The following is a 16,951-nucleotide window of genomic DNA, read 5'->3' as shown; positions in this document are numbered from 1 at the left end:
CCCTGCCCAGGCCTAACGCCTCTGGCCTAGGCGTCTGGCCCGGGCAGCAGGGACCTGCAGTGGCAGCGGGGGGGGGGGGGCGCCACGATCGCGCGGGCTCCGCCTCTGCCCCTGCAGGACGCCTCTGGCTGAGGCGTCAGGCCTGGGCAGCGGGGACCCGCAGCTGCAGCGGCCCCGCAATCGTGGGTTCGCTTTAGGCCAGGCAAGGGACCCCTAGCTCCCGGGACTGCCAGCTTCGACCGTGCCCAGCTCCCATCGCTGGCTCCACCCCTACTTCCTGCTATCACTGGCCAGGGCGGAAAAGGCACCTGATTCTCCCATCATGGCCTTTGCCCTGCCCCCCAGCTCTTAGCTCCCCCCTGGGTTTCCGATCACTGTCAGTGGCAGGGGGCTTCTTCCTGCTTTCCCTTTCGCCTCCCTGCATTGTGCCTACATATGCAAATTAACTGCCATCTTGTTGGCAGTTAATTTGCATATAGCCCTGATTAGCCAATGAAAAGGGTATCGTCGTACACCAATTACCATTTTTCTCTTTTATTAGATAGGATAGAGAGAGAGAGAGAGAGAGAGAGAGAGAGAGAGAGGGGAGGGAAAGGGAGAGGGAGAGAGAGAGAGATAGAAACATCAATGATGAGAGAGAATCATTGATGGGCTGCCTCCTGCATGACCCCTACTGGGGATCTAGCCAACAACCTTGGCATGTGCCCTTGACTGGAACCTCTAAGCTAGGGTGGGAGAGTGTGATGCTAATGAGGATCTCAAAGTGTGACCAGAGAAAAGGGGTGAGGGAGAGACAAGAGTGGAAAAGAAGCTAAGATCAGATCATGGAGGGCCTAGACGGATACGCTAAGGATTTTGGACTTATTTCTAAAGGCCATAGGAAACCATTGTTAGTTTTCATAAGAGACATGATCATATTGACATTTTCAAAAGATCCTTCGGGCTGCCCGTAGAGAATGCTTAGGGACCCGGCTATACTAGAGTTTGACAGGTCAGAGAGAACACATGGTATCAGGAGGCCCTGAGGTCAATGTGGTTTAGTACTCTTGCTGCTCACCTTGATGGCTTCACACTAGAATCGTTGTATCAGGAATGTCAAGGTGGAAATCGATCCCACTCATGGGACTTGACAGCTTATGTCTACAAGTTATAATAAGGTAAGAAAATATGCTGTATCTGTTCTCTTACCAAGAGACTCTGAGAATAACATGGAGAACTTGCTAAATACCAGGATTTACTAAAGTGCTAAGGAAAAGGGTGTGGACTCAGCTCAGAGATAGAAAAATAGGTCAGTGGCACCATTATAGGCACCAGAAACAAACTCACATCTAGAAACTTGAAAAATAAAGGTGGCATTGCAGATGGCTGGAGCAGACACGTATGAATCAATAAGGAGTGTGGGTGCCACTGGGGAGACATGGGAGGGTGAGTGACATCAGACCGAATCACAGCGATGGTGAAAATCGGTGCCATGTGCACAAGGATTAAATGCATACAGAAAAAACTGAACATCTGGAAGAGGATATAGCATAGTGTCCTCATCATAATGTAAGGATTGTTTAAACAAAACCCAAAACAACTGAGAAATCTCACCAAATTAAAATGGAAATCTCTGTTGAAAGGACATGGTGAGGAGGGAAAGGGAAGCTTCCTGGCGCACAGAGCTAGAGGAGGCTAGAGCCCAGCATTTAGAAAGAAAGAACTAAAGTCCATCAGGAGAGAAGCAGAAAACCACTAGAGCAGAGGCTCTCAACCTTCTGGCCCTTTAAATACCGTTCCTCATGTTGTGCCCCAACCATAAAATTATTTGCGTTGCTACTTCATAACTGTAATGTTGCTGCTGTTATGAATCATAATGTAAATATCTGATATGCAGGATGGTCTTAAGCGACCCCTGTGAAAGGGTCGTTTGACCGCCAAAGGGATTGCGACCCACAGGTTGAGAACCGCTGCACTAGAGAAATGGGGAGGACGTAGCCACCAGTACCTCCCAGGAAAAGGTCCTTTTCAGTGGCTGAAAAACACGCAAAAAGATACTCAACATGACTAGTGGCCAGGAAATGGACACTAAGACCAAAAGGACGCCCAGTTTCACTCCTGCCAAGATTGGCAAGGATACTGAGCAATGAAGCACGGCCCCTGTGCTGATGCCTAAAGTAGAGCAATACTTGTGAAGCCGCTTTCCTCCTGTTACATCCGAAGCAGCCCCTGCCCAGGTGCCAAAGATTTCACGGACAGGAATGTTCACAGCACAGATCTTAGCAACAGCAAAAAGCTTCACATAACCCAAATGCTCCTCCGCAGGAGAACAAATGTGGTGCAGCCATAAATGCAATTCTGCCAGGAGGAGTTTACTCCAGTGACAATAAGTCAGGTACAGCCATGAGCACTGAAGGTGAACAAAGCTGAGAAAAAGTGCAAGATGCAGAGAGACACTCACAGCATGACCTCATTTACATAGAGTTGGACTACATTCATAATTTAATGAAGTATTGTACAGAGGTGCATACCTATGAGGTGAAACTGAAAGGGAAATCAAAGATATGGTAAACATAGTATTTTTAATCCACAATAATATTTTACTTTATTATTTATAACACAAATATTTCTAAATATTCAAAATTAGGAAATTATAGCATAGCCATACAATTGAATATGATGTTTTAGAACGATATATATAATGACAGAAAGTGCTTAATGATCAGGTGACTTGGGTAAACATAATATTTCAAATAGTGGTTGCCACTGGTGAGGACAGAGAGGGCTGTGATGGGTAGAGGGCATTCAGGGTTTTAGGAGGGTAGCATTCTGTGTCTTACACTGGGTGCTGAGTAAGCATATGGCTGTTCATTTTTCAGTTTTAAAACTTTATATATACATATAAAGATACTCAAATAAATGTTCCCAGCCCTGGCCGATAGGTTTCGGGTTTGCTCTCCGGTCAGAGCACATACAAGAATCAACCAAATGAATGCATGAATACGTGGAACAACAAATCAATGTTTCTGACTCGCACTCACTCTCTCTCTCTCTCTTCCTCTTATTCTGAAATCAATCAATAAAAAAAAACACCACAAATAAGTATTTCCTTGCAAAAACTAAATCAAGAAGTAAAGATTCTCAGGATTTTGTTTGAGGGACTAGTTGGTGTCAACACTGTGATAATAGCATCTAACCAGCCAAATATGTTTTTCCTTGAGAACAAATCTTTTAGTCATGGGACTAGCCATTGATGGACTGGCTGCAAACCCAAAGGACGTACAGAGGGCCAATTGACAAGAAAAGATGCTCAATGTCACTAATCATCATGGAAATGTAAACTAAACCATAGTGAGGTATCACCTCACACCTGTCAGAGTGGCTATCGCTAATCAGTCAACAGGTACCAAGTGATGGTGAGGATGTGGGAAAAGGGAACTGATGGTGGCAATGTTAGGACTCAGCTGAGCCACAGCACAGTGCAGAGGAGTCACTGAATGCGCAGACTGTCCACTGCTCCTGTGTGAGTTTCACTTGATGATTTTGGACAGCGCACATTGGCATTATTGATATTTAAAAAAATTTATTTTATTGATTTTTTACAGAGAGGAAGGAAAAGGGATAGAGAGTTAGAAACATCGATGAGAAAGAAACATCGATCAGCTGCCTCCTGCACACCCCCTACTGGGGATGTGCCCACAACCAAGGTATATGCCCTTGACCGGAATCAAACCTGGGACCTTTCAGTCCGCAGGCCGACGCTCTATCCACAGAGCCAAACTGGTTAGGGCAGCATTATTGATTTTTGTTAGAAAAATACACAGGACATATAGTTGGCTGTGCCACCTTAGGTTGATATTTGCTTTCTAAGAGGGCATTGAAAAGGGGATCTTTCCTATTTTCTTATTCCCAATTTCTGCTTTTAACTTTGTAGACATACTGGGGACTTTATCTCTTCACATGTATTTATTTCATATATGAAAGGGTACAGACCTGTACAGTTCTTTCTTAACACTTTTACTTTATTAGTAACTTTCTCCAAGTAAGGGATTCCGACTCTTTTTTGCTTCTTACAATCCCCTCTTCCTCATCCCCTTTCAAAGCCCCACATGTACAGCCCACATATCTTAAGTGTGGAGATGTTTGCTTATGACTCATCATATGTTTAAAGCCTGTAGTTCAACTTTCCCCAACTAGGAGCCTGATTGTAGCGCTATATCTATTGATTAACAATCCCACGGCAGAACATTCTGAGGGTCTGACTCAGATGGCAGTAAAGCTGCTTGCATACTAGTAAATAAAAGAATTGAATTGTTAGCTTGGGTCAAGGTATTCTCTGAAACTATTGGGAATTTTCATAGGAATTTATCACTAATAAAATTTGAAAATTACCTTCTAAGATCTAATGGAGCCAATTTTCTTTTAATCCTAATCCGAGAATATGTTTATTTATGAGAGAGAGAGAGAGAGAGAGAGAGAGAGAGAGAGAGAGAGAGAGAGAATATCTTCAATGTGAGAAACATCAATTGGTTGCCTCCCATAAGCACCCTGACTGGGGATTGAACCCACAACCTAGGTATGTGTCCTGACCGGGAATCAAACCCACAACTTTTCAATGGAATGATGCTCCAGCCAACTGAGCCATAGCAGCGAGGGCATGGAACCAGTTTTCAGGAAAGAAAACCTTATAATTACTCCTAGAATTTCTGCATACCTGAGGTCCAAAGTTCAGCTAAGTCATTGGGAGTTGATGGAACACCTTGAGGTCTTTGTTGATTGACCTATAATGTATGCAATGTGCTCATCACAGTGCCTGGCTTGCACGCACTCTTTTGTGGTTTCAGTCTGCCTGATCCTGTTTTCTATGTCACTGTTATGTGTTTTCTTTAAAACAGTTCTAGGCTCATAAATTTTGCTGCATTTCTCTGAAAGCTTGACCCTGAAATTTGGAAGCAGAGAGTTTAAAATGTTAGCATCCAGTTACTATCTCATTGGCATAAGCTCATATAGTCAATAGTTATTGAAATCTTGATTCATGTAATTATAAAAGAAGTAATTTTCGATATATCAAGATTATTTAAATTGTATGTCATTTGCTGTGTTCTCAGTTCAGGTAACTACATTTATAAATTTGTTTCCTGTTTAGATCACATTTTGTTTTACATTATTTTAAATCTCATCATGCTTCCCACCAATGAAGGCTACTAGATTTATGTGGTAGGTTCTGTAAGATGAATTGATGTAGGTGATTATGAAAAAATAACACCTTCAGGAGGGGTTTTGTTTTTCATTTTTGTTCTTTGACTTTAAGCAATTTGATACTATTCATTGGAGCTGGATGGTTATTAAAAATGCTAATTGGTACCCAGCCCCCATCATAAGTCCATGTACTTAAAATTTTTATATTTATTTTTAAATTAAAAAAACTTTAGTTTACCAAAATAAAACCATTACTAGTTCAGAAAATAATTTAAACCCTTTTAGCTCATTTATTGACAGCCTAGATGTTTAAATTTTGTTCTGAGAATCCTGCATATCTGTTCTCTAAATGTCTTTCTTGCATGTGCTAGCATAATGCTCCTTGCACAGAAAGTTATGTACAAAATCTTTGTGTTGAAATATTTTCCAAATACACAGCTTCATTTTGTTCATGTTTCTTTCTTCTAAATTACATATTAGCTAATATTCTAACAAATCATTTTAGAACATTCAACTGGTGGAGCTGAGGTGTTGTATGAACTACTGACTGGAGGATCTCCTTTCACTGCCAATGGAGAGGAGAATTCCCAAGCTGAGCTACTAGGTCAGAATTAACAAAATAAAATGAATGGTTACCTCAAAGGAACTGATCAAATTTCTGTAAGTTGGCTAATGGAAAAAAATAATTTGTAAAATGGAAATTGGCAAAATTACGTTTAAGTGGTTAATTTCCATTTATAATCCTATAGGATGTAGATATAGAACCTTTATATTTCCTTATATCTTATGTGCCCAGAGAGATTTTAAATTTCATAGAGATTTTTAATTTAAATTACATAATGTGTGTGTATCCCGAAGCACTTAGCATTGGGTAGGAGCTGCCAGAGCCCCCGACCCAGCTGCGTTCCCTGCCAGAGCCCTTGGGAATATGGGGCCCAGAGCAGTTAGGAATACAGGCTCAAGAGCCCTTTGGAATGTGGGGTGAGGAGCCGTTTGGAACGTGGGGCGAGTAGCCGTTGGCACTGCTTGGCGCAGAGCTGGTGGGCAGAGACGGTGGGCCCAGAGCCTGTGTGCAGAGCGATGGACGGTGGATACAGCCTCAGGATGGACGTTACTGTCCGAGAGCTCATGGAGCTCTTTCTGCAGAGCCCGCTGGTGGCGGGGGTGAGTGCACCTGCCTCCCTGTCCCATTGTGGGTGCCCTGGCTCCTCTCCCGCCCCCCTGGGGTCTCCACAGACCCCACCCTCCTGGACCCTAGCAGTCCTGGGACTCAGGGCTCTTCACAGGTTTCCAAACTGGGGGCGGGCTCCAGGCCTGGGGGCCTGAGGGGTTTCCTACTCTGGAGCCCATGCACCAGGTGCAGGACGCCCTGGCGCTCCCAGCCCTGGACTGAGATGAGTTCACCTGCTCCTGCCGGGGCGCTAGGCTGCGGGTCCAGGAGCGGACAAGATGTGAGTCGTCACCCCGGCCCATGTGGCTGGACCACTTGGGAGAAGCACTCACTCCCCCCAAATACCCTGATGTAGCATTTGAACTGAGACCAGCCGGTGGATGGCGGTGACGGGTGAGGGTTGGGGGGGAGGGGTCTCCAAGTGGGAACGTGTACCGGCTGGGATGGGTGCAGCCCACAGGGCCCTGCTCGCCGTTTCCACGGGAGCCTCAGAATGTGCACATGGGGTGACCTTTCCTGCCTTTCTGTCCGCACCCCCCTCCTCGCAGGTGAAAACTTTGAGCCCAGTCGCCAGCGGCAACGGTGAACACCTGTACATGCACTTGGTGGATGGCATCTTGTTAAACCAAGTCATGTCGGAAATGTAAGTTGTCTTCACAGGCAAAGGACAAAACTTTGATTTAAGGGTGTAGAAATGGAAGCATTTGATTTAAGGTTTGATTTAAGGGTGTAGAAATGGAAGCATTTGATTTAAGGTTTGATTTAAGGGTGTAGAAATGGAAGCATTTGATTTAAGGTTTGATTTAAGGGTGTAGAAATGGAAGCATTTGATTTAAGGTTTGATTTAAGGGTGTAGAAATGGAAGCATTTGATTTAAGGTTTGATTTAAGGATGTAGAAATGGAAGCATTTGATTTAAGGTTTGATTTAAGGATGTAGAAATGGAAGCATTTGATTTAAGGTTTGATTTAAGGGTGTAGAAATGGAAGCATTTGATTTAAGGTTTGATTTAAGGATGTAGAAATGGAAGCATTTGATTTAAGGTTTGATTTAAGGGTGTAGAAATGGAAGCATTTGATTTAAGGTTTGAGTTAAGGGTGTAGAAATGGACGGTTGCTATGGGAGGGTTTCTCGTGGGCCAGGGGTCCCTCAGGCTATGGGCCCTTTGGCTGCCATTCGTTGGGGATGAACTGCAGGACACTGGGTTGGCAGTTTGTCTGATGAAGGATATTCAGAACTGAGGGACTGGCAAGCACTTGGTGTAGATGGTTCAAACTCAGCTATCAATGTGGTTTAAGCGATGACATTTTAAAAATAAAGCTTTTGGGGGGTCATGGAACTGCAGCGGACAGTGTCTGGCTACAGGAAGTGTTGGGTGGGTCGGGAGCACTGAGCGTGACTGAGGTTTCACTCCTGGTTAGGACGCCGTGTTTCTGAGCCACGTCATCTTCCCTGTTCAGCTGCCCCACAGGGAGTGCAGTCGGTTAAGTGGCTTCTCCTGTTCTGGATTGAAAGCCACTGTGCTAGGAGAGGCACAGGGGTCAGGATGTTGAGGGACCCATTTAGCATCTCAAACAGGGTCCGGTGGAGGTTGCACTTGTTAGCGTGCATGCGGGACCACATCCCCTCCTGCTGCTGAATTCTGCAGAGCCTGCCTGACTGCCAGCCTGCCCCACGGAGGTGGTGGCTCCTACCTCTGCACTGTGTTTCAAACTCAGAAACGGCAGGGGAGGTGCTGGAACTTAGCGTCAGTGTGGTTCTGAGGCACTTGAAGGAAAAGAGAACATCCCAACGTTCTCCTTGGAGCAACCCCTGATGCTCACCTACTCACCTGCAGCTAAGCTGTCAGACCTGAGCGTAAACCCTCTGGCTAATGAGAATCAGCTCCATTTGTGGCCCACGCAGTGGGAGGAGTTAGCTTTGGCATATTACGTGTTTTAAATGGACTTACCTCAAAAGATCTGTTTAAGAATTTCCCAAGCACATAGCTCCTTCTGTTTTAATAAGTCATGTGCTATCATGCTGTGGGAGAGGCACTTCAGTACTACTGTGTTTTTTCAAAAGCCCCACCAACCTTACCAACCCACCCACCCTGTGTTTGCTTAGATCATAAACAACAAATCCGTTAGCTTTGGCAGAACTTCTCTGAGAACACTGATGGAAATGAGTTTTCCTGGCATTGTCCAGGGGCAGAGTCAAGTTCTGGCAACCACCCTTCCCCCTCCCCCACCCATGGTGTTAGACCCTGAAAATTACTGGATTCCATTGGTGCGGGGGAGGGGGGGATGAAACTCCCACCTGCCCTTACCCAAGCCCAAGACTGTTTAAAGAATGAGCAGCACCCCAGCCTCTTCCCTCAGCTCTTACAGGCGGAGGGAGGACGACAGCCCGGGGGCTGTGGCTCTTTCTTCCCTGGCTTTGGAATCCCTGAGCTTTCACCACTTGTTTGTGGATCTGGAGGAAAGAAAGCCTGTTGGACCTTCCTGTGAGAAATGCCAGCTCATCCCTCGTTCACACTTGGCCTGTGGCTAAATTCAGTTGGAAGGGCTTTTCCCCTCCCCTTGACAATTTCAAATGTTATTTTCTCCTCAGTGATGTGCCCAGGGAATCATCCAGAAGTGAGAGCCCACCCATTTGAGGGTCTTAAGGCCTTAAGCAGGGCTTCTGGGTCTTTCTGGTGAGGGCAGGCACTGAAGAGGGACAGCGGGGAAGCCCTCTGGGTGGCGTTCCAGAAGGAGGAAGTGCAGGCAAGAGCGGCCCCAGCAGCAGAGCTTACTGCTTGGGGAGGAGCATGACCTGCTCCAGGTGTGTACATGAGGACATTGGTGGCCTTTGGAAGTGGTGGGGATTGACTGGGAAAGGGGTGCAGGAGAACTGGGAGGGGGAGGGGTTTTCTATATAATGACTGGAGTATGTTTCATTTTTAAAAACTCATCAAGCTGTCACTTAAGATGTATGCACTTCACTCTATGTAACAATCCCCTCAATTAAAAAAGAAAAAGAACCCCAGCCCTAGTGTCCACACGTAGGGAGCCAGCGGGGCCTGAAGTCCAGGTATTTCACTTCCTAGCTGCCTGGCGCTGGGCGGGGCGCTCATCACCTCAGTTTGCTCATCTGTGAAATGGGAAGTGAAGTGCCTCCCTTAAGAGATGGTTGTGAGGATTAGATGAGATGATGTGTTAGCATGTAGCGCAGCGCCTGCCACGTAAAAGGTGCTAGTGTCAGTCACTCACTTATGTGTATACCCTCCTTATCCAGGAAGGATTTGAGGCACCCCGTAAGAATTGTTTTATGTTTCTTCAGTCTTCCTCCCACATTCTTAGTTTCCTAGATGATGATAATTCATAGCCTTAGCCCTCTCCCATGAGGCCTAGGACAGAACTGGACTCTGGGACCCACGTCCTAGCCCCACATCCGACACTGTACTGAAGCTAAGCCTGTTTTCACTTCTGCCAAGTGGAGAAATGTAACTGCCCAGCAGGGAAGGCTGTTCTGCTTTCCCAAAGCCCGTGCTGGGAGCTTCAACTGAGTGCTGTTCACCTGTTTGGACCAACTCTCCCCAGGTTGATGGGACTGAGGAAAGAGAGCAGCAATCTGCTCACTGGCTAGCTGGAGCTCAGATAAGAGGTGTGTTACCTAATGCTTCAGAGCCACCAGGCGGCTGGCTGGAGCTCAGGTGACTGCACCTGGGCACTGAAGAAGGCTGCGGTAGGGCAGCAGTCTCTGGGCTCTGGCCTCCCAGTGGCATGAGAGCCTGGAAGCAGGAAAGCCCTGTGAGCTCAGCTTTCTGGGGAGGCCCTGGTCTAGGAGAATCGCTGAATGAACATGAGGCGTTGAGGGGCGTGGATGGAGATGCGTGGGAAACTTGCTGAATCACTCCTCTGTAAATGCAGAATCTCCGGGTACCCACTGATACCCCAGGGAAAAGAAGGGGTCTGATTCACGTTACACACATTTTTCACTGTCTTGTGGGAAAGTCATCTGAGAGCTTTGACTCTGGCATCAGGCAGGCACATTTTAATCCCCCCTTTGCCACTTACTAGTTTATTACTTTGGGCAAATTCCTTAAACTCTCTACGCCTCCATTTCCTGATCTGTAATAAGGGATGGAATTTTATAGACTTGGGGAGGATTAAAAAGATCACGTATATAGAAAATGCCCAACAAATGTCCATCATCATTGTCATTAGAGTGAGGCCCAGAACTGGTGTGTGTGTGTGTGTGTGTGTGTGTGTGTGTATGCGTGTGTGTGTGTGCACACCCGTGTGCCTGCATGCCTGTGCTGGTGTGCATGTACTTGTGAGAGTGGACACCATTTTGATTTGGCCCAGATTGGAATCAGCAGCGTTAGATCTGTTTTTCCCGCAACAGGAGAGGAGGGGGTTACACATCCTGGGCAAAGTGGGATAGACTTTCCTTAGCAATAGTTGGCTTGTTTGGATTTGGTTCCAAATAACCTTTCTCTGCCTTGAGAGCCTTAAAGGAGGGAGTACTGATGGATGATCATGGTAATTAGTCTGATTGCTCAGGTAGGAAATGCCAGGGCTCTTTGGAGTGGAGTTTCAGTTAGTACTGCTCTTCAGAGCTGGTGGGAGAAGCAGGGGGTCAGAGCCCCTGCCCCACCCTGGTGCATGGAGTGTGCCTGTGTGCTGAGGCCCTTTGGTTCCTGGCACTCCTGGGGGGGTTCCCGTGTGACTCACTACAGAAAAAAATGAAAGCTCAGGCGACAGCAACAACAAAACATGAAAAAGCCCTGCGTGTTCCCTAAGCTCTGCTATGTTAAGAAGCACATTTGTCAGTTTATTAACTTGTTTCTTATTTCTTAACTAGAGGCCCGTTGCACGAAAAGATTTGTGCAATAGGCTTTCCCTTCCCCTGGCTGCTGGCACCAGTTTTCCTCTGGCACCCGGGAACCAGACCTTCACTCTGGCCACCGCCTTCCATCTTCGCTCTGGACACAGTCTTCTCTGTGGCTGGAGCCTTCAGTCTTTGCTCCTCGTTCCGGCGAGAGTCTTCAGTTTCTGGCCAGAGCTGCTCCTGTAGCTCCTTCCACCCTCCACCCTCCCCCTCATAGCTTGATCGCGCCTGCAGACCTCGCTGTGGGGCTCCTGTGTCCCGGGGGTGCTGCCTTGCCTGCGGCCCCGCTTTTAGATCACGATCAGGATCACGGGCCGCAGGCAAGGCAGCTCCTGGGTCCAGGAGGTGCTACCTTGCATGCGGGCCAGCTTTCCATCGCGATTACCGGCTAGGGGGCAGGCAAAGGCAGCCCCGGTTCTCCAATCCAGGGCTGGGAAGCAGGGCAAAGGTGGCCCCTAGAGCTGCCTTTGCCCTGTCCCCTGGCACTTGCCTGCCGCTTGGGTTTCCAATCACCATTCTTCCATCCTTCCCCTTTCTCCTCCCATCATTGCGTCTACGTATGCAAATTAACTGCCATCTTTCTTGGCAGTTAATTTGCATATAATCCTGATTAGCCAATGGGGAGTGTAGCGAAGGTACGGTCAATTACCCTTTTTGTCTTTTATTAGATAGGATGTGCTCTCATCCAGGGAGAACTGCACCCTGCAGGTAAATCATTTTGTGATGCCAGGCACACTTCTGCAACCAAAGAGCCTTTGTGGTTTGAATTCTGAAAGCCTCCTTTGTTCCTAAATTAATTTCCACTGAACCGCTCACCTTTATTTCCTCGGTAATGAATGGCTCCATGGGAAACATGTAACGTGTAGGTGTCTTGGCCAGACTCTCCTACTGTGTGGGGTCAGTAAGAACTGTTGTCACCTGACAGTTGAAAAGCGGTCCTCTTGTTTCCTCATGTGACTATTTTAGGGGACCCAGGGCAATTGAATGAAGCCCTTGGCTGAGTATTGCCTGCAATGGATAAAGGGGTTTGCATACATGCCATGCAAGGTGGGGACTCCTAGTGTAGCTAACAAATATGTACTTCATGGCTGCAGTTAATTTAATTAATCTAGTTTTTAACTAAAATGGTGCCATGTTAAGACTTTGAAAGAACAAGGCAGGAAAGATTGTCAATCAGAAGAGCCTCAGCCTTCTCTTCAGACAGAAGATTGCCAGGCTCCGCCCCTCCCCATAGGCCCTTTGTTGCGCCAAGTCTTTTTCAGATTTTTCCTTGAGATTCTTTTCTTCTCCTGTGTTTTCCTTGACCTATAGGACTCTTCTCGCTCTCTGTGTCCAGCACTGCAATGATGTATGCAGGGACACGTTCAATCCAGGGGGTGATGACATGTTCAGTGGCATCTGCACACCTGTTGGTTATCTTCATAGCTTCATCCCAAGTCACTAAGGAAGGCTGCCAGAGGCCAGATCCACCAGTAGTCCCATTGCTTTGGCATAATTCCTCACTTAATTTCGCCAATTGTTCCCCACCTCTGGCTAATCCCGTCAGTTCATAGCTGTCAGTTCCTTCATGGGCATGTTCAAATACTGGCCAAGTAACACCTGCTACATCCTCTTTCTTCCCTCACATGTTCACTTGGGCTTTGTTTACATCTTGGTGCTCAAGTCCCCTGCTGTGAACTTGGCCTCAGTGAGTGGGAGACATCTTCTCTCATCACTTCACCCATCAACATTTAAGTCTCTACAATCTTTAGGATCTGTGGGAATCAAAGGTGAAGGCATGGGATTCTTTCTTTAGGAGGTTTATGACCTGTCGGTGCTCCTTTTAATCGGGCCTTCATCATGGTCTGTGCTATTTGCCAGGGAAAGATTTCAATTCGGTCTTTGCAGACACTGTATCTCATTCGCAGACATTCTGAGGGTGACTGTTTTCTCGGGTTCCCAGCCAGGCAGTGGGGGCTGCCACAGCCCCAGCCCCAGTATCCTCCTCTCCAAGTCAGCTGCTTGTGTCTTGGTTGACTTTCAAACAGCTTGTGGTGGTGCTGGTTTTTAAATTGTACTTCCAGTGACATCTGACACGTTTATTTGTAGATATTTTTCCTATTTGTCAATTTTGTATTAATTATTGGCTTCAAATGAGCAGAATGGCATTGATATGGATTTCCATGCCTCCCCCATCTCCCCTTCATTATGGAGGGGGGCAGGTTACTGCAGAAAGAGGAAGAGGCCTGCCTCTCTTCCATCAGACCAGCTCCCAGGAGGCTCAGTGCCCTCATGAACCCAGGAAGACAGCCCTCATTTGAATTATCACCCCTCCCTGTGTCCTGGGACAGTAACTATTTGGGGGGGGGGGTTGTTATAAAAAGCAGGCAAGGTGGCAGCTAAGGCCTCCTGTTGAGTCTGTTCTTTTCAGATAGGAAAACTTTTTGAGCCTGAGAATTTTGAGAAATATCCTGAAAATATATCGATGGATGAAGTTATATGTCGCTTGATTGAGATTTCCAGTTTTATCACGACCAGACCTGACTTTTGCTGGAGAGTGAAATTAAATGATGCTTTGGGGGTTCCCACATGAATTGCTTGTCTCCACTGCTAGAATGTCTCCTAGGCGGCGTTGTACACCATATAGTGCCACAGACTGATGGTGTAGGTTTGTCCAGGTGGAATTGTGTCCCTAGATTGTAAAATCACAGGACCAGCCCGAGACCCAGGCTGGTGACAGAGGAGGGGAACCCGTGTGAAGTAGAACATTAATGATTTTATTGATTTAAGTTGGAAAATGTACCATGTTTTCCCTTTTTCTTTCTTGATGGTTCATATATTTTGGCGTGTTCAGTTCCTAACACTCTTAATCTTTAAATATATTTTGGGGTGGATTATTGATTTTCACACAGTGTAACCTTTTGGGTCTGCACTGCATTTGGTGGCGGTTTGTGGGTGCTGCCAGGAGTGGGATCGGGATGACTTTGACTAAGGGCCTGAGTAGGGTTTGCCATGGGGTTGGGAGGGATGTGTTTTGTCTAAGGTCCACGGCTCGGCAGGGGCAGGATTAGGGTTTGACTTGAGCCACACTGGTTTCAGCCTCACACTGACCTAGGCTTGGTGAGGGCTACCCAGGCTGGGGAGGGAAGTGTGGCAAATGCTGGGAGACACCGTTTCCAGTCTCGTGTTTCTTCCCCTAGAGACCCCAGGCCTAATCAGCGCTTCCACCAGCACGTGAACAACGATGTGAACCTCCGCATTGAGAACTTGACCATCTTGGTCAGACACATTGAGAACTTCTACCAGGTAAGGGCAGCTCTCTGTGCCCCAGGACTTCTGTGTTCCTGGCAATGTCGTCACTCAAAAGGTTTCCCCGCAGGAAGCCCAGAGGAAATGGTGTTCACGGTGAGGCAGCTGCTCGCTGACACTTGGGGGTTTATCACTTGCATCTTTTATTTCCCCCCGCATTGTGAGAAGGGTCAGATGTTGGATTGCTTTACTTTGTCCAGCTAATGTCCTTTGACCGGTGTGCATGGCATTGGGTCTGGTGCTGTGAGGGCCTCAGAGATGAGTCGCCACTGCGGCCCCAAGCACCAGGCGCATGGGGAGTGTCTGGAATGGACTCTGGGAGGGGCACGCGATCTGGTTATTGTCCACAGGTCAGCGAGTCTTTGTACAGCAGTAATTCAAGGTGTTGAAGGAGATATGGGACCACAGAGGGTTATGTTGGGTCAGGATCATAATGGATGAGCCCCCGGGTGCAGATGGCAGCACTGGAGTTCAGCGTGTAGAGTGTTCACTTGTCATGCTCACCATGTCTCTATCTCAGATAGTCCATGGCAGGAGGACCTGATGGTGAAGGGCTGTTAAAATCCCCACCCCAGCCTTGGGAAGGTGGGGTGAAATCTTTGATCTTTATGGTCTTTATATGACAAGCACAGATGCCATATGGACTGAAACTGCCCTACTGGGCCCTGATTTTCACACATTTTCTGAGCATCAATATCCCCCCTATAAGTTTTTTTTAAGATCTCAGGTGAAGCCCAATGACTCTGATTGACTTGGGGGTTGGGGAACCCTAATGCCCTCTGCTCAGCCCCTTCCTTTTCCCCTAGGCGATCTCTGTGGGTTCTTGGGACCTCAGGGAACATGGTTTAAGAACCACTCATTGGCCTGGCCTGTGTGGCTCAGTGGTTGAGCATTGACCTATGAACCAGGAGGTCAATGGTTCAATTCCTGGTCAGAGAATATACCTGGGTTGTAGGCTCGATCTCCAGTGTGGGGCCTTCAGAAAGCAGCCAATCAATGATTCTCTCTCATCTTTGATGTTTCTATCTCTCTCCCACTCTGAAATAAATCCTCTATGATAAATAGGGAATATGCAAATTGACTGTCACTCTGCCACAAAGATGGTGGTGCCCACAGTCGAGGCGGGGGGTGGGGGTGGGGATGGGGGAGGGTTCCATAGCACAAGAAGGCTGCACCCAGAGTGGAGGCCAAGTTCCTGTAATGATCCTTAACGAGCAATCAGCAGGGACCTGAGGCTGCATCCCCCAAAACCCTCCCCCATGGGGCTTGACAGGGGTCCTCAGGCTGCCCTCCCCCCATGCCATGCCAGACCTGAAGCTATGACCCTGCCCAGCGGGGCTTGACAAGGGTGGGTCCGGCCAGGTCTGGATCTAGCCCAATGGGGCAGAGGGCGGCCTGGTCTGGGTCTCACACAATTTCGAGGCGCACGTGGGTTGACTCCGGGTCCCGTGGTGTGCCCCAACTATGACAGGAGGAAGATTTTCATATACATTTTACTAATTTTCTTTCATCTCTGACACTTCTATTATAGAGAAAGGGCAAATAGCAATATTAAAATATTTCCTCTAATTTATCCCCTTTTAATGTGCACCAATTTCATGCACTAGGCCGAGAGAGAGAGAGAGAGAGAGAGAGAGAGAGAGAGAGAGAGAGAGAGAATATATATATATATAATTTTAGAAACACTCACTGCCCAACAAGTCCCAGATTTATGACTGGGTTTCACTGAGATCTTGGCCAGACTCCGCTTCTGAGCCCTGTTCCCAGCATGCAGCTGTACTCATTCCATCGCCTGTTGGCAACAGAGCACCGTGACTCTGAGCAGCCTCTGGGCAGGGCCTTTGAGAGCTCAGATGATGGGGCTGAAGTGGCCTTGTTTCTTTGTCTGAGGGGAGCCACACTCAGCGCCGGGCATGCTGTAGGCTGGTGGGTTTCATCTAGTGCTGCCCACAGGCAGGGGGCAGGGGTGGTGCTGCCATTGAACTTGGGTCTGGGTGTGGAGGGGCTTGATTCCTGGCTGCAGGCACCATTGGTGGTTAGCAGGTGCTTTTGATGCTGTGTGCTAAGTGCCAGGGAAGGCGGATGGTGCCAACAGGTCAACAGACAAGACTCCTAACTCAGGCTGCGTGGGGGCAGTTGGGCCGGCTTCTTGGAGGAAATGACACCTGAGTGGAGTGACGGTGCACAACTGAGTTTCCAGTTTGGAGGGTTGTGGGCGGGAGACGGGGGAAAGGGCATAGACGGGCAGTAAATCCCGTCCACGTCTGTCACAGTCAGCACTTGCCCCAGTTGCTGGGATGATGGCCTGTTTTCCTGGTTTCACATGAATCAAAACCAGGGAGATGCCAACGTGAGACTCTGGACAGGCAGGCCTCCCGCCTCAGGTGTGGCTTGGAGGACAGCACCTCTCCCTGGGGCTGCGATGGAGGCTTCAGGGGCAGGGAGGTGTCTGAGGCTC

The 16,951-nt window shown here is 47.7% G+C and overlaps 1 protein-coding gene across 1 annotated transcript in view; it reads left to right on the top strand.

The window, feature by feature from the left end:
- Nucleotides 1–6,282: 6,282 nt before the first annotated feature.
- Nucleotides 6,283–16,951, top strand: part of LOC132213902 (protein Daple-like) — a 58,490-nt gene continuing 47,821 nt past the window's right edge. The window contains exons 1-3 of the mRNA XM_059660782.1: nucleotides 6,283–6,342; nucleotides 6,898–6,992; nucleotides 14,385–14,490. Coding sequence (XP_059516765.1) covers nucleotides 6,283–6,342; nucleotides 6,898–6,992; nucleotides 14,385–14,490 — 261 coding nt within the window. The remainder of the gene's footprint in view (nucleotides 6,343–6,897; nucleotides 6,993–14,384; nucleotides 14,491–16,951) is intronic.

The sequence above is a fragment of the Myotis daubentonii genome, chromosome 12 (assembly GCF_963259705.1).
Source record: "Myotis daubentonii chromosome 12, mMyoDau2.1, whole genome shotgun sequence".
NCBI lineage: Eukaryota > Metazoa > Chordata > Mammalia > Chiroptera > Vespertilionidae > Myotis > Myotis daubentonii.
This window is presented reverse-complemented; position numbering and strand designations above follow the sequence as displayed.